The sequence below is a fragment of the Octopus bimaculoides genome, chromosome 2, assembly GCF_001194135.2.
Source record: "Octopus bimaculoides isolate UCB-OBI-ISO-001 chromosome 2, ASM119413v2, whole genome shotgun sequence".
In the NCBI taxonomy this organism is placed as follows: Eukaryota; Metazoa; Mollusca; class Cephalopoda; order Octopoda; family Octopodidae; genus Octopus; species Octopus bimaculoides.
In genome coordinates, this window is record NC_068982.1 from 33,584,033 (window position 1) to 33,604,781 (window position 20,749).

At 36.0% G+C, this 20,749-nt stretch overlaps 1 protein-coding gene across 16 annotated transcripts in view; it reads right to left on the reverse strand.

Moving 5' to 3' along the window:
- The window catches only part of LOC106868006 (rho guanine nucleotide exchange factor 28), a 561,000-nt gene that overhangs the window by 304,082 nt on the left and 236,169 nt on the right, over positions 1 to 20,749 (reverse strand). For all 16 annotated transcript variants that reach the window (XM_052976095.1, XM_052976105.1, XM_052976107.1 and 13 more), the window contains 3 exons: positions 12,128 to 12,249; positions 6,321 to 6,416; positions 437 to 2,764 (listed from right to left, as the gene is read on the reverse strand). In XM_052976095.1, the coding sequence (XP_052832055.1) occupies positions 437 to 2,764; positions 6,321 to 6,416; positions 12,128 to 12,249 (2,546 nt within the window). The remainder of the gene's footprint in view (positions 1 to 436; positions 2,765 to 6,320; positions 6,417 to 12,127; positions 12,250 to 20,749) is intronic.

Genomic DNA, 20,749 nt, shown 5'->3' on the forward strand with positions numbered 1-20,749 from the left:
TATATATATATATATATATATATATATATATATATGTGTGTATATATATATATACACACACACACATACATACATGCACACATGCCTATACATATATATATATACACATACACACACGTGTGTGTGTGTGTGTGTGTGTGTATAGATATAGATGTTTGTGTGTGCATACGTGTGTATAGATAGATAGATAGATAGATAGATAGATAGATGTGTGTGTGTGTACATATATTTATATATATAGGGAGAATTCACAAAAAAAAACAAAAGACGAAGACAGGTGGTGTAGATAAGTATATAGACAGATAGATAAATAGATAGACAGATAAATATGAAGATACAAATATATTATGCACTCATATTGATCAAACAACACACACACACTTACAATGTTGATTTTTGAAATTGATGGGAATGAATAATTGAAAGTAATACTCACTTAAAACCATTGGAGATTTTTCCACTGGCTCCTCACTAGTTTCTCGCTCTTCGAGTAATGTGTCCAAAACCCCAAGAGAACCAAGATCACAGTTGTTATTGAGAAGAGACGAGATAGTGTGGCCATTACTCAGGGGTTCGCCTTTCAATATCCTATGAGTACCGTACTCCTGGAAAGGTGAATCTGAACTGACAGCTTCTTGTTGTGCTTTCGAAAATGTATTGTTAGTAGAACCACAGTCACCAAGCACAGCTTCCGGAGGCGGAGCTGACACGGGAGGTGTAGGAGGAGTAAGAGCAGCTGAAGCTGTAGAAGGAACAGGAGGAGGTGAAGGTGAAGAAAGAGGTGGGGATGGAGTTGTTTGGCTCTTAAATAGTGGTGACAGTGGCTGAGAACTGATAGCTGCTTCTGAATTTTCTCTGGAGCTTTCCACAGAAGTCAGCGCTGCATTCGATTCAGACTCTAATATTGATTCCGTGTTAGGTGCAGCATGCTTCTCTGGAACTGTCGATTCAGTTGGTGTTTGATGAGACACCTGAAGAATATCTGGGTGTTCACATTCACAGTTAGCAGACAGACAGACTGAGCAAGTAGACTCAGTAATGACTAAGCTAGGCTCTGTGTTTGCTGTATCTGTAGTTGTAGAATCTGCTGGTGAATATATTTCCGAGATTGGAGGAGTTGAAATAGAAACAGATGACAACCCTTCTGAGAAAGTATCAATGTTTTCAGGGGTTGTAATGGAAGGTTGAGGATTTGTGTCAGGAATTTGAGATGTAGAAACAGTGGAGGCTTCAGAAGAATCAATGGACATATGAGGCACTGTAGTGGCAACATCAGATGCAGAAGTGGTATTGAACTGTTTGGCAGCTGTATCAGAAATTGTAACTGGAGGGTTTGATACATCATCAGTCTCAGACACAGATTCTGGCGACACAATGGTCTCAGCTTCAACAGATGGGATTTGTGAGACTGGGATGGAAGTTACTGACTCAATTGCAGCAGAGTCAGACGCTGGAGATGTCAATGATTCAGTAGTAACAGAATCAGGCATCGTGCTTGAAGTTACAGACTCACTAGTAGAAGATTCAGGCATTGTAGTAGAAGTGACATCCTCACTAACAGAAGAGTCAGGGTTTGTTGTAGAGGTCACAGGCCCACTAGTAGACGAATCAGGCACCGTGGTGGAAGTAACAGACTCACTAGTAGATGATTCAGGCATTGTGTTGGAGGTCACCAACTCGTTATCAGGAGAGTCACATACGATCTCATTGCTCTCAGATTCAAGAGCAGGAGATTCAGAAATCACAGTTGAACTTTCAATCTCATTAGTAGAGAAATTGGGCATTACAGTGGATGACTCAGCTCCAGTCACAGAGGAGCTTAGCATTTGAGTAGGCTCAGTTGGATCAGTGGGGGAAGAGCAAGTTTTTGAGGTGGAGACATCTGTTAATGCAGGAGTATTCAATTCCAGGCCATCCACTGCATCTGCTGATTCTGAAATTGCAGATGTCTCATGCACAAGAGAAGGCTCATTAGATGTTGAAATGGTTAATTCTGTATCATTTACAACAGAAGTTGTACATTCAGAACTAACATCACCAGTGTCAAAGATTTTAGAATCAGCTGTGCTTTTTGTTGGAGATATACTGCCATCACTGTTATTACAAGCTGTAGTTTCGGCAGATATAGCAGTTGCATCTGTGGTACTGGTTGTAGTCACATCAGCTAGTGGAGTTTCCTGAGTTGAGAAATCAATAATTTCATCAGAAGCCTCACTACTTAAGTCTTCCTCAAGAAAATGATCAACAGCACCTGCTTGGTTAGCTGCAACAGCTGACAACTCTGTATTTTCATTCTCTGTATCAGCACAATTAATACTTTCAGAATGGCTATTCGATGAAGACATCTCATCACAGGTTTTTATTTTGTCTGTTGTTGTAACAACTGATGTGCTTGCTTCAGTAGCACTACCAAGTTGTTTCGTAAGAGCATCTTGATCTTCTTCTTCTATATGCAGTGTTGATTCTTTCTCAGCAACTTCATTTCCTGCAGCAGCTGTACTATCTGTATTTACATCCAAAGCTGAGACACTCTTCGTGGCTTCTGTGTTAATGGAATGGTCATTGATATTCACATCAATAGCTGCATCATCTTCAGTTGATAATATATTAGCACTAATTTTCTCCTCCTCAGGTGTACTTTTCAGACTGTCTGCTTTTTCCTTCTCTTCTTCATTTTCATCTAGACTGGGAGTATTTTTAAAGGAATCACCATACTTTTTATCAACACTTGTTTGTATATCTTCACCTTCATTGTCTCTCTTACCTAAAAAAAAAAATTAAATATCTAAATATATATATATATATAAGTATTCACATGTGTGTGTGTGTGTGTGTGCACGTAATATGTAATATATGCGTGTGTGTGTGTGTGTGTGTGTGCACATAATATGTAATATCTGTAATATATTCGTGTGTGTGTGTGTGTGTGTGTGTATGTGTATACATTTAAATATATATGCATTCCAAAGTGTGTGTGTAATTAAATTTATTAAATTATTTAAACAATGACATATAAAGATAATTTTATTAAAAGAAGCAAAATAAAAACATTTAAGTAAAACTGATCATTAAAAAGGAAAATGATTAAGGAAAGATTTTTTTTTTTTCTGTTCATGAAATTTTTTTATCAGAGTACTGATAAAAGCAAATCACATTTCTCTTACTTTGAAGTATCTATAACAACACTGTACTCCACTGAGTACAACAGACAGTAATACATAGGGTACAATATAGAATAATGTAACCAAAACCTCTGTGAGCAGAGGACCCATGAAGAAGGAAAATAAGACAATTCAATATTAAATTGCCACTTATTTTTAAACAATAGTAATTCTTTTTTTGGCACATGGATAACTATTTATAGGTGAGTAAACATATCGATTACATCAATCCCCCAGTACATGACTGGTACTTTATTTAATCAACCCTGAAAGAATGAAAGACACAGTTGACCCCAGGGGAATTTCAACTCAGAACATAAGCTGGAAGAAATGCTAATAAGCATTTTGTCTGATGAAATAAAGATTCTGCCAGTCTGCTACCTTTTTTAATAATGATAATGATGATGATCCTTTCTCTTACAGGCACAAGGCCTGAAATCTTGGTGGAAGGGAGCATGAGGTAACAATTTCTGTGTAGTTAGTTAAGCATCTAGTTCAGGATTTCAGAAACTGAATAAAACCCATTTTTCAAACATATGTGACAGTAATAACAAGTTCCACTGACTCTCTCCATGGTTATGTTGTTCATCAACCAACCTCAGTAGTTGATGAAGAAGCATAAAAAGCAATGACTTCAAAGTGATTTGAATTTCTTCTGTGTGATGTATGTTAGCTAATCAATTAACTTGATTGCTAAATGAGGATGCAGGTATGGTTGAGTGGTTCGAAAGTTCACTTTGCAACCATGAATTCTTGAGTTCAATCTCACTACATGGCATTTTGGAAATGTGCATGGGTAATAGTCATAATGTCAGGTCAACACTGGTCTTGAAAGTGAACTTAGATAAACAAAAACTGTATAGATGCTCACTGAATGAACTGCACCAAAGATCAAGCTCTGCTCCACTTGTGACACACTAATTCTGCTTATGAATTGTTAAGGTGTAGACATAGATGCATGGTTAAGAACTTACTACACCTTGGGCAAGTGTCTTCTACTATCTATAACCCCAGACTGACCAATGCTTTGTGAGTGAATCTGATAGATGGAAACTGTGTGGAAGCCCGTCACATGTGAATGTGTGTGTGTGCGTGTGCGCGCGCATGCATGCGTGCATGAGTTTCTTTCTTTGTTCTGTGTTCATCATCCTCATCTTTTGGCAAATGGTTGGTTTGATTATATCTCTGTAACTTACCAGTTCAGCAAAAGAGACAAATAGAATGAGTGCCAGACTTAAAAATAAGTACTAGGGTTGATCTGTCTCACAAAAACCCTTCAAAGCAGTGTCCCAGCATGGCCACAGTCCAGTAGTCAAAACAAGTAAAAGAAAAAAGACAACTGCAAAATGCCCAACCATTTCTCACACTAATCCAATGAGCAGACCATCCAGGTGATTGAACACTTATACACTCTCATGTCAAAATCAACATGTGATCCTTTCACTGCTGGGTATGGGAGATGTCAGAAGAAGTTCTGAACAACCTGTACATATGTTTTCAAGAAACAATAACTGGCACTCCGTCAGTTACAATGTTTAATGTCCAATGTCTAAGTGGCTGAGCATTCCACAGACATGCGCATGCTTAATATAGTTCTCAAGGAGATTCAGCATGACACAGAATGTGACATGGTTGACTCTTTGAATTACAGGTACCACTCATTTTTACCAACTGAGTGGACTGGAGCACCATAAAATAAAGTGTCTTGCTCAAGGACACAACACACCACTGGCTATCAAACTCATGATCTTACAATTGTGAACCACATACCCTAAACATGAACCCATGCACCTTCATTAGAGATACAATAACTAATATTATATATATATATAAACCATACAATCCCTCGAATGCATACACATCTCAAAGACAAGAGATCCATAAGAGTCAACAAACTTTATCACTAATTCAGGTATGGTAGAAGTTATGAGAAGCTAAGAGACTCCCATTGAATCAGTACTGTGAAAATAAACAGTGGTTATAACAATGCACTAAGTATTTTACTGGTTTCAACCAGCTACAACCAAGCTGGAGTACCACCATGGCATATCTTTTCCATAATTCCTCTTGTTTATAACTAGTAAAATCTATCCCATGTCTTTTACAGTTATTTATCATTTCAAATTTTCAGATAAACGAGGAAGAAAACGTTTAAGGAAAATCTAGGAATATAAGGTATCACCACTAAAGTAAATTGCACAAAGATTACTTTTTCAATCTGCAATCAATATATACATTAACTTCTGAAAAGCCACTCCTCACCTCTCTTTCTATCTACCTATCTATCTATCTATCTCTACTCTATCTATCTATCTATCTATCTATCTATCTCTATCTATCTATCTATCTATCTATCTATCTTTCTGTATCTCGTTCACTCTTTCTGCCTCATGCATACACACACACCTGTACACACACATACACACAAACATGCTTAAATAGACAATTAAAAATCCCCAGATATACTAAATAAAGGTAGTAAGATAATTAAACATCATCACCACTGCCATTTCTATGCAATTAATATTGAAACCTTTGAAACTTTATAATACTCTTGTATCTATTATAAACTATTTACTCTGAAGATTGAATTCTGTTTATAAAGATTTTGGGCGATATATCAAATAATAGCTTGCTCTTAATTTATATAAAACAAAATCAGTGATTTAGGAGCTTTGATTGGCTAGTTTTGTTCTACACAAAACAAACAGCAGGATACTGAACTTACTCTTCCATTCCTAGTTCGCAAAAAGGAACAATAACAAGATAAATAATCAGCAAGTTGGTAGGTAGTCAGAAAAGAAGACTGCACAATAATTAACTTTCTTAAGGAAAACTGATATTTAATGGCAGATGACGGGAGGGTGGCAGTGAGAGTATAGGCAAAAACAATAAAGCAAAATATTTTCTGAAGAAAAAGACAAACAAGAAATGCAATGTAATAATAGCTCCAAAGCTAACCTGAAAGATTTGAAGAGAAGAAAATCATTGTTTCTTGAAAAGCTTTAAGGATTTCTAATAGAGAAAATCTAAATAGATTTGCCAACAGTGAATGTTCATTTTTTTTTATAAGATAGACATACATAATTAATGTATAATTTATGTTATAATTAATAAAGCTATTGAATATATTGCAATGAACCATATTGATATTCTTACCAAGATGTATGACATCTTCCTGATCACATTCAATATCCAGTTGTTCTTCTTTTGCTATATCAATTTCAATTGATTTTAGAAGTTCCATATCGCCACCTAGAAATTAAACAGAAATAAAAGAAGTTGACACTATACTGTAAAAGAGTGATTTGAAAACTTGAAACCTTAATAATTTAGCAGAATCAATAAAATTATATTACAATATATAATAAGATCCAATGTACACAAGGATTTATCTCAGCTTGCTAATCACCTTGGAGTAGCCATGGTAGTCAGAAAATTATTGTAAAATATGAAGTGATAGGTTAAGCTATCCAAGTAACAGGTGAACAGTTAAAATGTAAATAGACTTTTTATTTTGTATGATGCAGGCATGGCTGTGTAGTTAGAAGTTTGCTTCCCAACCAAATGGTTTCAGGTTTAGGCCCACTGCAGGGTACCTTGTGCAAGTATCTTCTACTATAGCACCAAGCTAACCAAAGCTTGGCACTTAGGTTAGAAGATCATTGACAGCAGAAATGCCCACACTACTGCCAGAAAGATGGCCTTTGTTAAGGAGATAAAGTGGCTGAAGAAAAGACCCAAGAATAGCATTGGAATTATTTTCCACAGTTCATGACTGGGGAATGGAAGCTGATCTGGAGAAGGAGCTAAAATTTCCATTACAGACCTTATTGAAACCAGATGGGATTTTAGTTTCTAAGACAACAGGACAACTAATTTTATTGGAGTCAACTGAACCCTGAGAGTAGAGGATGGAAGGGTACAAAAGAGGAAGAGAGCTAAGTATTAGGTGTTGATGAAGAGAACTGTTACAAAAGTGGGTGGGAGACCAGGTACTTGTCAGTGGATGTGAGCAGTTGAGGGTTTGCAGGTTGTTCTCTGAATAAAGTCTATAGAACCTGGGCATTACAAGAACAATCAGAAGAAGAGTTCCCAGGCTTCTGAGAAACCAGCTTGATGGGTCTGTTTGAGAAGAGGTCATCTGTAGTAGATCAGTAGAATGCTACTTGGATACAAGCCTAAGTTTGAACAATATAGGTTAGGTCACCCAGATATGTTGTAAGACCTGAAACACTTAGTGACTCCAGGATACAAAACTGAAAATGTATCCAACTATTGCACCTGAAGATGTATGAATAACAATGGAATAGGTAGGCTGAATCGGCTGTATACTCAAATATATACCAAAGCATTTTAGAATGGCAAGACCTCAGATACAAAATTTTATGTAACCTTTTCAATGTCACACTTTCAAATAAAATAGTAATTACTCTAATTTTATATATATAAGTTAGTAAGCAAGCAAGAAGGATCTTACATTAATGATTTCTCAAACTCATTAAATGTGACAGAAATTTATATAGGAATTTATATAAGAAAATTCAATAGAGCTGTACTTGGTTTATTTTTCTTATTTCCAACTAAAAAAAAACAATTCCCCATTCATGACTATGTAGGCTCTTTCCTTTCAGAACATATGGAAATTCAATATTTCCTTGTATTACTTTAATAAAAACAATACATTCAAATGTGAATAACCCTTTATAACATGCTACTGTAATTGAACAGTGCTTTATTGACTGATCATAACACATGTAACATGAGCTATATGTGTTTTCTCTTATTGTATAGTCAACAACAATGGTTTGATAGTTCAAACAATGTATAATCTATTGCATGACCCTTATAACAACAAAATGAAGCTTTGTACATTGAACCTAGTAGAATATTACCATGTAGACTATGTTTTAATCCCTGAAATCTCTTGTCAGAAATATAAGGCTTAAGCATGCAGTGTTTGTGATTGACCAAGCTCTTCATCATAGTTACTGTTGTCATCGTCATCATTTAATGTCCATTTTTCAACACTTGCATGGATTAGACAGAATTTGTTGAGGTAGATTTGCTACAGCCAGATGCTCTTCCTGTCACGAACACTCACCTGTTTCCAAGTAAGGTATTATTTTCCCATAGTTACACATGTTTTTATGAAAGACTGGAAATAAACAACCTTACTTGCATCATGATGATGATGCTCACAACCATCATCTAATGTCTAGACAAGGGCATGCACAAACAGTGACACAAATACACACACACACGCACACATATATACAATGGGTTTCTTTCATTTTCCATCTACCTAATCCACCCACAAAGTTTTGGTCAGCCCAGGGCTATAATAGAAGACACTTGCCCAAGGTACCACCCAGTGGGACTAAACCCAAGACCACATGATTGGGAAGCAAGCTTCTTAACCACACAACCATGCCTGCAGCTATACAGATATTCATATAAAACAGTGGTTCTTAACTTGAGTGGCAGCACCACATTGGGTGGGGTGGGCATTGTGAGCTCACAAAGGGGTAGCAAATGTGAAGAGGGCACTTGGAGACACCACTATGAAAGGTTGCTAAATAAAGAGAATGGGAGAAAGAGAGTCTGCCTCTTGTCGACCCACCAGAGGGACCAACTATCCGAATTGACAGTACCTTGGTACATAAAGCAATTGAGGATACGAAGACAGGGAAAGCCCTCGCCCATCAGGAATAACCGCTGAGATGCTTAAAATATCTGGCGGTGTAGGCTAAAGTCTAGTCCCCCGTATAGTTAACCAGGTGATACACAAAGGAGTCATACCCAATGATTGGTATAGCAGCACCATAGTCAAATGCTACAGAGGTAAAGGTGACACCTTAGATAGAAATAATTACAGAGGTATCAAATTGTTGGATCAGGTGATGAAAGTCACAAAGAGGGTCATAAACCAAGTAATTAAGGAGAGCGTTAGTGTAGATGAGATGCAGTTCAGGTTTGTGCCAGGAAGAAGCACCACTGATGTTATATTTCTGGTAAGACAGCTGCAGGAGAAATTCCTAGCCAAGGCAATGACAAACAACCAAGACACCTTAGGAGATATGCCATGCTTGAGAAGACCTGGCAAGCCAAGTGAGATCGCAGTCGTGGGCAATGCTAGTTTTACATAACTGGCCTGTTTAAAAGCACCCTTCAATCACTGGCATATGCCGTGCTTGAAGACCTTTTGAACCAGGTGAAATCGTAGTTGTGGCCAATGCCTGTGCCACCTGACTGGCATCTGTGCCAGTGGCACATAAAAGGTACCATTTGAGCATGGCCAATGCCAGTGCCGCCCAACTGGCTCCTGTGCCAGTGGTATGTAAAATGCACCCACTGCCCTCTTGGAGTAGTTGGCATTAGGAAGGGCATCCAGCTGTAGAAATTTTGCCAAATCAGATTGGAGCCTGGTGCAGCCTGGTGCAGCCTGGTGCAGCCTGGTGCAGCCTGGTGCAGCCTGGTGCAGCCTGGTGTAGCCTCCTGGCCTACCAATTCTCAGTCAAACTATCCATCCCATGCCAGCATAGAAAGCAGACGTTAAACAATGATGATGATGATGATGTCTTCTTTAGTAATGTCCATAAAGGTATAACACGGGGGTTAGTAGTTCATACAAACATCTAAAATGAAGCAAATATTGTTTGGGATAGATTGAAAAAATGTAGATAATAAACCGCTCCACAAAATCAGCTTCTGTTTCATTAACCCTTTTGATACCACTCTGGCCATGACCACGCCTGGTTCTTTGATAGAATTCTCCCATTTTAAAGTGATCTAAATTAAAATCTTCCATTAAAATTTCATATCAATTTATTCCAAACACTAGCTGAATAATAGCAAAGGTATTATAAACTAAATACCGACCCTTTCTAATGAATTACAGGCATTCATTTTGTTGAACCCAGAAGAAATACAGACACAGCTTGACTGAATGGGTAAGAAGTTCACTTTATAATTAACAGATCTGTGGTTCAATCCCACTGCCTGGCATCCAGGACAAGAAGCATTTATCAAAACCTCACAAATTAAAATGAGTAAACAGAAACTATGCAGAAGCCTGTCAAATGGATTGTACCTGTAATTTAACCATTTTCATAACAACCTGTCTGAAACCATTCTAGGTGGTGCCCTAGCATGGCCACAGTCCAAAGACTGAAACAAGTAAAAGATAAATGATGAAAGATCTCATTAGAATTCCAAGTATCTTAGAGAGAAATGCATGCAATAATGGTTATGTTTTAGATACTGCATGAACAACTGCCGAAACTAATGTCAATGTGACCACAGTAAGAATATGAATAGCAGAAGTGATTTCAGAGGAAAATTAACTGAAGAATCATTATCAAGGACAGAGTTAGTTGGGAAAGACAGAAACTGTTGTAATATACATGTAAGTTTTATAATGATGGTGAGGATGATGGGTAACAATCACTACTGTCATGGTAACAATGGAAATGAAGAGAAGAGGAGGAGAAAGAAAGAAAGAAAGAAAGAAAGAAAGAGAAAAAGAAAAACTAGTTAAAGCATGTAAAACTAAAAGTATATTAGAAATAATAAAAGAAAAATAAGACAAGAACGAAAGAAAGAACAAAAGAAAAACAAAGAAAGGAAGAAAGATAGAAAGAATAAAATAAAATAAAGAATGAAAAGAAAGAAAAGGAAAGAAAGAAAAGGAAAGAAAGAAAGAAAGAAAACAAGGTTATAAAATCCAATGCTAACAAGAAGAAGAAAAAAATTACATGAAATATTTTGGAAGCATTTATAGAAAGTGAAATATATCTTAATATTTCTTTGCTGTCTAGATCTTGTGTGGCATTAACTTAATTTTAAGTAAGAATATATTTATATGCTTAACCTTTGTCTAAAATATAATTTGTGAGATAACCCACCTGCCCCACCACTACTCCCAAAGAAACATACAAGTCTGACAATTGAAATGCCAGGATATTAACTTTGTTGGGTTGCATCAAGATCTGGTGCCATCAGAAACACTCAATGATTAGCTAATGTATCACTTACCCAAACAGTTTATATATCAGCTGATATCTGGATATATTCATAAATCCATTTGATTGTGTACCTCAGCTGCTAAGGACAAGGAAGCCATTTTTGATTGGTGACAACATCATTTTCTTCATGATGGCATCAAGGTAAAGATATTTTCATCAAAATAGATCTGAACTTAGAGTTCAGAAATGTTTCAGCTATCTTTAGATTTGTTTACATTAAAGTACATGTGTGTGTATTTACACATACAGGTGAGTACATAAGTGCAAAACAAGGTGGTAAAAATAGTACTCGAATACCAAAGGCAGAGCAATTTGCTTTTATTAAAGCTGCAAAGCAAAATCATCACAAAACTCAGAGTTTCATGTTCCAGTTCATTAGACAGTTGTGATGAAAATGGCTGCCATGTAAACAATGTCATTTTTCTCATGCGATATAGTGGTGTGGCAAAATTTGACTTGTGCATATTAATTTCCATTATGTTCTTAATATTGTATCAAAATTGCATGCATTTATTTGTAAAGTTAAGGAAATTATTAAAAATTGAAACCCATCAGTGACTTTTGGGACACTCTGTATATAAACAGACAGACAGACAGACAGACAGACAAATCCCAGCTGCATGGCTTTGGGTTCAGATTGTAATCTTCCCTGAAAACATGTCCAGCCATGAAGAAAAATTACCTCACTTGGAAACAAGTGAGGTTTGACAACAGGAAGAGCATCCAGCCTGAAAAGATGTGCCTCAATGGATTCCATGCAACCCATGTAAGTATGGAAAAGTAGGCATTGAAATGATGAATGATGATGATGAATCGACTGAAATACATGCCACAAACTAAAAATTATACACCATAACTAAAATGTGTATAAAACTGGTGTTAATTATAAAGTGTGTTGATGAGTATGGAAATAAACAATATGTAAAGTTGTCAACTTACGGACAGTGTCTTCATGTACATTAGTAGTTGCTATGGAAATTGCTCCATTTCTGTTTCTATGAACAACAACACCATCGCGCTCAAATTTCATACTCTCAGACTTCATCAAAGTTCTGGTATTTCTAAATAAAAATAAATAAATAGACAACAACAATAATAATAATAATAATAATAATAATAATAATAATAATAATAATAATAATAATAATAATAATAATAAAGAGAAAGAAGAAAAAACTGAACAACTACAATGATTTGAAGGTTGTGGTCAATGAGAAGAGTATACCAACAGTAATCGGCACACTTGGAAGTATCAGCACTCAACTACCAACATGACTCAAAAAGACTGGTACAAATATAAAGGTAGAACACCTATGGAAATCAGCATTGCTTGGAACTGCAAGAATTTTTCATGGGGTTCTCAAAACAAGTGCACTTTAGACTGCCTGCTATGGACAGCTGACACTTTCTGTCACACCCAGCAAAATAAGCTGAGAGTTTCCATCAAATAATAATAATGGCTTCAAATTTTGGCCAGAATTTCAGAGAAGGGGTAAGTCGATTACATCAACTTCAGTGTTCAACTGTAACTTATTTTATTGATCTTGAAAAGATGAAAGACAAAATCGACCTCAACAGAATTTGAATTCAAGACATAAAGACAGATGAGATGCTGCTAAGAATTATGCCTGGTATGCTAACAACTCTGCCAGCTTACTGACTTAATAATAAGGTAAAAATATCACTATCCTCTGGGATTTTCCAGTCAACACTGACAGAACAATCCAGGCTAATCGACCAAACATAATTATTAAAGACAGGGAAGAAAATACTTATAGACTACTAGATGTTAAGTGTTCCCACTGATAAAAATACATCTGTAAAGGAATTTGACAAAGATAACATCCCAGGAGAACCATGTCTCAGAGAAATCCAAAAGATTGTGCTGACAAGTACTGTCCACATCCTTAGAAAAACCCTATCAATTTAAATGTCTGGGTTGTATCACATAGAGATATTTCACTACTGCCCTTGTCACTTACCCTCCCCAAGCTTTTAGTTATACTGTAACATCTATTATCCTTCATTTGCCCTGGGGTGCTGAGTGTTTCAGCAAGTGATTGCGACAAACATGTAGATTAAAAGTAAATAACAACAATAATCATTCTCATAGATACTGCCCACATCCTAAGAAAACACTGTCAACCCAAAAATATCTGAATTTTTTTTAATTCTTTCAAAATCACAAATATTCCAACGAATTTTTAACAAAACCTTAATTTTTTCAGTATTCGGTCTCCTTTATCGGAAATATATCATTGATATTCATAGATAACCTCCAAAGTTAAACATCCACCTTGCTGTTACTTGAGGTCTATGGGTGAGACTTTGAACTGCTTGTATAAAACAAAGCAACAACAACAACAACAGATGATGATGAAGACACACACACACACACACACAGCAACAGCACTCTTAAGTAAATATTTTCAGGAAACAAGATAGTATCAGAAAGTTCTGGGACCAGGTTTAAAAGGAAAATACACCATTCCTTCATATATTATTTACATTTGGGCATGTTACTCCTGATCAAGTAGGCCTACAATCAAAATATTCTCCAACAATACATCTTGCTTTTGTAAGGCATGATATATCTAGGGTTACATTAGTTAATGTGTCCATTCTTTCTTTGAGATGAAGAAAATATGATCTAAGTGAGAAATTTAGCTACTATTTTTAACAGGTTACCTGATCTCATAGAAACTGCATATTTTTTTTTGTTAAGGAAGATTTACAAGAAAATGTATAGTGTAGTATTTTACAAGACATTTTACTCTGAATTGATTAAAAAACAAGCTAATATGAAAACAAGCCAGCAACTGCTAAAACTATAATCTACATAACTTTTATTTATATATTACTTGGATGGTACATATCCATATATTAAATTCCTAACTAGATCTACTGTTACATACTGTAGCCTAAGGTGTTGTATGATAGCAAAAAAAACATACTCATAAAAATTTAGTGCAATTTTGCATCATGTAACATTGAGCAGGCCAATAGAGATAGACCAAAATGTAATAAAACCAGACAAATTTATTTTTAATTTTCATATCATATATATGTTGCCTCTAAGGAAGTTATGTAATGAAAAATCCCAATGGTTTTTGTTTTCTCATTGGTTTCAGTCATTGGACATTGGCCAATGCTGTGGTACCAACTTCAAGGGTTCTTAGTTGATCATACTGAAGCTGTATTTTTTTTTTTTTTTTTTTTTTTTTTTTTTTTTTGTCTGATATTCTTATCAATTTCATTTAGCTGAATGATTGAGTTATGCTCTGACCATAAAGGGATGCATAACATGGACACAAATGCAAGCAAACAGGTCTATATATGTGATTAAGAAGTTTCTTTCTCAAACATGTAGTTAAAGGTTCAATCCTACTGTGCTGCAGCCTGGGCACATCATCTCTTACTTGAGCTGCAAGCTGGCAAATCTTTTGTCTGAGAATTTTGGAGGCAAAAACAGTATGAAGACTGTTGAACGTGTGTGTGTGTGTGTGTGTCTGTCTGTCTGTGTGTGTGTGCACATGCAAGCACGCACACATGTGCACACACGCATGTATGTGTGCATGAGTGTGTGTTTATCTATGTAAATGTTTACAATCTACCCTGAGCTACAATCACAAAAAACATCAATTTCCCCACCCAAATTTGCACCAGAAAACTGAAGCAATACAATATTTGAAAAGAGATGAAAAATCAAAACACTATAATTAGAATAAAATTTAATCAATAATTAATCATCATATGCAGAGTGAACAGCAAGAATGAAAGCAATAATTTGCATATTTATTCTTCATATGTTCTAGCAGATTTGAACTTGAGTATGCTAATCACTGCTGTTTCATCACAGGAGAACAACTTCTTTATGATGAATGTGTTCATAACACTGTGACTCCCAGTGTTTCAACATAATTGTGTCTTATCAGGACTACTGAATCTAAGTGGAGTTCATGGCTTTTGTTTATAACACCAGCAAACTAATTAAGGTATTAATTCAAACTTCATTTAGTTTCAGTGTGATCAAAATTAATATTTCTTTTGTATTACATATAAGCTCCTTTTTCTAAATTTATAAATTTCATAAATATTTAATGTGGAGTAGCACTGAATCTCCTCTTACTCTCCTCCCTATTACTGACTTTCTCTCACTAATCCCTAATGCTACTCTTTCCCTCTCCCTTCTATTTCTCCTTCTCTCACAATGCCTCTCAGTCTCTCTACTAACAGCTTCTCAGCAAACTAAACCTGTTCTTCCCATCATATGTTAACTTTTCAATATCTCACAGATGAACCCAATACACTGTAACGTGGTTGGTAAAACATGCAGAGATAATACTGGACTGAGAAGAGAACCTTTATAGTGCAGGTACAGTACAAAAACAGAAATGTACCCAGTACAACCTGTTAAATGATTTCTACTATGAAGGACATTCATGCCAAAACTGAGACATTGGAGCAACACATGGTTCACCCAACTTATTGGATACTGTCAAATCAACCAATACATGTCAACAAGGAAAGTAAAGATAAAATGATGATGATAATGATGATGATTACACCTTTAGCATTTAAACTAGCCATATCCAACCCAAAATATTTTGCCTGTTATGTTCAAAGTGGCCAGATCTGACCGCTTACACCTATCCTACAATGTCATTATAAAAATAAACAGTCAATCATCAAAATTTCAGAGCTATATGATAATGCAGGATTAATTCGAAACAATATGAATGAATAAATAAGCATTACATTTGACAAAATAATCTGAATATTAAAGGGTCAAGTTAGGTTTCATAAATGGATCAAATTAAACATGTATTATTTTATTCATTTGAACAAACAATATTAATGCAAATGCATCTGTCCGCCATAGCATCAGTACAGATACAGCCTTTTACATTCTGAGTTCAAATCCCACCAAGAGCATCTTTGACTGGTGCTTAGTTTGTTGCACCTCTGATTCCCAGAAGAATGAAAGGCAAATACTGAGATCAATATACTCCACTAGCCCCTCTTTCCAAATTTCTGGCCCTGGGCCTCTGTAAGAAAATGAAGGAAGTTGGATCGGCAGAACTGTTAAAGAATCAGTCGAAATGCTTTGTATTAAGTTATGGCCCCTTATTTTCTAAGTTCAAATACCACGAAAGTCAATTTTCCTTTCATGCTTTGTAGGTCAATAGTATGAAATACTAGTCAAGTACTGGGACTGGTACAATCAACTGGTACAATCAACTGCTACACTCCTTACAAATATATGGTCCTGTAGCTTATGCTAGTAATTATTGTTGTTGTTACGTCCAACCCATGCTAGCATGGAAAGCGGACGTTAAACGACGATGATGATGATGATGATGATGTTATTGATAATGAACAAGCAGCTGCAGCAAGGATCCAGAGAAGAATTTGATTCTGAGGCCACATGATAAGATTGTTTCTTTTTTCTGTTTGTTTTCTTTTCATCAACAAAGGGATTTAAGATATTTAAATATGCACTCCATTCCTCTGGAGAGGGGAAAATAAGGTTTGTTTTTGAGACATATTTTTATATTTTTGCCAGACATTGTTTTGTAGTAATTCAATACAGTTTCTCCTTGGAAAGTGGGATGAGAATGCCAGCCACAAATGTAATAGCAACAGAAATGTACCCAAAGAAAATTTTAGAAACAGACAATTTTTTTTTTTTAAACCAGCAGACAGAAAGGAAAATGATGACAACTGAACAAGCAGACACAAGTAAGAATACAGACATTTTCATTTCGATAAATACAAATAGAAGGAAAAAAAAATGCTGACAGCTAAAACTATAACAAAACTAACAACAGTTTTGCTGGTGTTGTGAGCTAGAAAAAGAAAATGGACATGGGTCAACTGCAGCAAAAGAAAAATGTAGGAGAAGTATGTCACAAAAACAGTGCTTCTTTGACAGGACAATTTAAGAAGCAAGGACAAAAGGAAAAGTGATGTATCTTTTGTTTTTTCTAAAAACATAGTGAGTTTACCCTCAAAGTTGTTGGAAGAAACCCTGACCGATGTATGGCACAATGTATACTCCATCAAGTGAGGTTGAGTGTATTTGTATATATAGTATATATATATATATTGTTGTTATTAGTTAATGTTTTGAGAAGAAAAGTGTATGGCTAGTGCTGTAGTATATGAGGGGAGGAAACTCACAGACCACAACCAGAGATATTGGTATGCATTTGCAGTATATATATAGTATGGCAAGGTAGTGAGCATGGAAGTAACAACACACATGCTGTAGGGTAAGGTTTACATGGATATTCAGCATATGGTGGGCCTCAAATATCACAAGGTTACCTAAGAGTTATACTACACAGCAGGAGCAATGAGAAAGGCAATCAGATAAATGGGATAAAGCAGAAAGCCTAGCTACTACACATGTAGGAGCAAGAACCACTTGAAAGCTGTCTGTTGGAGGAGGATGAAAAAGGATGGAAGGCAACAACAACTGTAAATTCCAGAAGCTGCTATTCCTAGAGCAATAATATGGCCTTTGTGGCAAATAAGCAAGACAATCATTGTTATTAATAACAGCAGGGTTTGAACTTTTTGTGTTGAGTTCAAATCCTGCCTTTTATCCTTCAGGAGTAGATAAAATAAATTACCAGTCAAGTATGGGGTTGACAAATGCCAACTCCTCAAAACCACTGGCCTTGTGCCTAAATTAGAAATCATTATAATAATTTACAATAATTGTTAGAGCTTTGGACAAAATGCCTGACAGTTTTTCTTCTGACTCATTATAGTCTAAGTTTAAATTCCTCCAGGGTCAACTTCGCTTTTCATCTCTCCAAAATTGATACAATAAATTTCCAATCAAATAAAATACCAATCAAATATTGGGGGTTGATGTAATAGACTTACCCACTTCCCTCAAAATTGTCGGTCTTCTTGCCAAAATTAGATATTATTAGTGTTACTATTATTAAAGGCAGCAAGCTAGTAGACTTGTTAGCATGCTGGGCAAAATGCCTAGTGGTTTTCTGTCCATCACTATGCTCTGAGTTCAAATTCTGCCAAGGTCAACTTTGTCTTTCATCCTTTCAAGGTCAATAAATTAAGCACCAGTGAAACAGTGGGGTCAACGTAATCAATTAGACCCTTCCCCATAAAATTTGAGGTCTTCTGCCTCCAGTACAACGGATTATTATTATTATTATTATTATTATTTGTGCCAGATTTTGAAATCATTATTATTGTTATTTTTATTATCTACCCAACTCCCCTGAAATTGCTGGCCTTGTGCCAGATTTTGAAATCATTATTATCATTATTATTATTATTCAGGCAGTGGGTTGACAGAATTGTTAGCACGGCAAGCAAAATACTTAATGATATTTTGTCCGTCTTTACATTGTGAGTTCAAATTTTGCCAAGGTCAATTTTGCCAAGGTCAATTTTGCCTTTCATCCTTTTGGGGGTAGATAAAACAAGTACCAGTTGAATACTGAGGTCAAAGTAATTAACTTACCCCCTCCCTCAAACTTGCTGACTTTGTGCCAACACTTGAAATCATCATCATTATTGTTATTACTAGCTGTCCCCCCCCCCCGTACAATCAAGAACGACAGCTAATTGTAGTGTTTTATAAATAAATATGGATGGTAAATCAAATTAATAGACTTGTCAATGTTATCTAGAGGTTATCTTTACACACACACATACACACACACACACACAAGCATTCACATTTCCCTTTCACATACACACACATATACTCACACAGAGTTGAAACGCTCTCACTACCAGTTTGCCATCACCCTTTCGTTTCTTATTCATATGTTGCGCGAGTATTGTTATAGTAGATTATTATTATTATTATTATTATTATTATTATTATTATTATTATTATTATTGCTACATTCTAAGTTCAAATTCTGCCATGGTTGACTTTGCCTTTCATTCTTTCAAGGTCAATAAATTAAGTACCAGTGAAACACTGGAGTCAATGTAATTAACTAGTCCCCTCCCTGCAAATTTCAGGCCTTGTGCCTTTAGCAGAAAGAATGATTATTATTATTATTATTATTATTATCATTATCATCATCATTAAGGTAACAAACTGGCAGAATCATTAACATGTTGGAGAAAATGTAGATCAGCATTTCTTTAGATTCTGAGTTCAAATCCTGCCGAGATCAACTTTGCCTATCATCCTTTCAGCCTCGATAAAATGAGTACCAACTGAGCAGGGGGAGGGGGGCAACTTACCCCCTCTCCTAAATGTGCTGGCCTTATATCAACATAAGAACTACTACTACTACTACTATTTATATCTCTATATATCACTCACTCTCTCTTTCTCTCTCTCTCTCTCTCTCTCTCTCTCTCTCTCTCTCTCTCTCTCTCTCTCTCTCTCTCTCTCTCTCTCTCTCTCTCTCGCTTTGTTTACTTGGCGATATATGTATCTTTCAGGGTAAGAATTTTGCTGCTTTTTGAGAGTTGGCAAATTTGATGATCCAACAAAACACAGGCCGGTCCTGCAAGTCCCAAGGGTTCTGGATTAGCAGAACAATGCTGTAATTTGAACAGGTTATGTTTGAGATGAGGGGGAATATCAACTGGGAGTGTAGGAACAGAGAAGTGTGAAATCACAAACATACAACCATACACACAAATAAAAACTCAGAGAGAGACAGACAGACAAACAAACAGACAGTCAGCTAGGGACAGACAGACACATAAACAGAGAGTGAAGGAGTGAGAGAGGGTGAGAAAGAGATTCTAGAACCTTCAGTAATGTTACATGATGCAAAAATATGCTTCATTTTACAAGAGGGTTATACAATCTCTCAAATAGGCTCTCAAGGAATCATTTCTCAAAAGAAAGACTAATAAGTCAGCTATTTTTGCAAGCTGGCCATTGATGAGACACCCTAGCAAATGAATCAAGCAAGTTGAACAAGCTGGTTTCCCATGCCACTTAACAGAATGAAAGATTTCTAAAGAGTCTGTCCTAAATACTGTGCTTATGTTATTAGTTTATTACATTCATGCCCAGTTTTAATTCCTATTTAGATAGGTCCACTTTACTTCAATCACAAATGCTACTAGGAAATCCATCAATGCCACAACTTACTATTTTCTTTCTTAAATAAAGAAAAAAAAAAGAGTGGCTTATATATAGGTGCAAGTGTGGTTGTGTGGTAAGAAGCTTGCTTCCCAACCACATGATTCTGGGTTCAGTCCTACAGCGTGGCACCTTGGGCAAGTGTCTTCTACTATAGCCTCAAGTCAACCAAGGTCTTGTGAGTGGATTTGGTAGACGGAAACTGAAAGAAGCTTATCATATGTATGTATGTTTGTGTGCCTGTGTTTATGCCCCCCAACCCCACCCATCGCTTGACAACTGATGTTGGTGTGTTTATGTCCACATAACTCAGCAATTCAGCAAAACAGACCAATAGAATAAGTACTAGGCTTATAAACAAATAAAGAATAAGTCCTGGGTTTGGTTTGTTCAACTAAAGGCTGTGCTCCAGCATGGCCACAGTCAAATGACTGAAACAAGTAAAAGAATATATATAT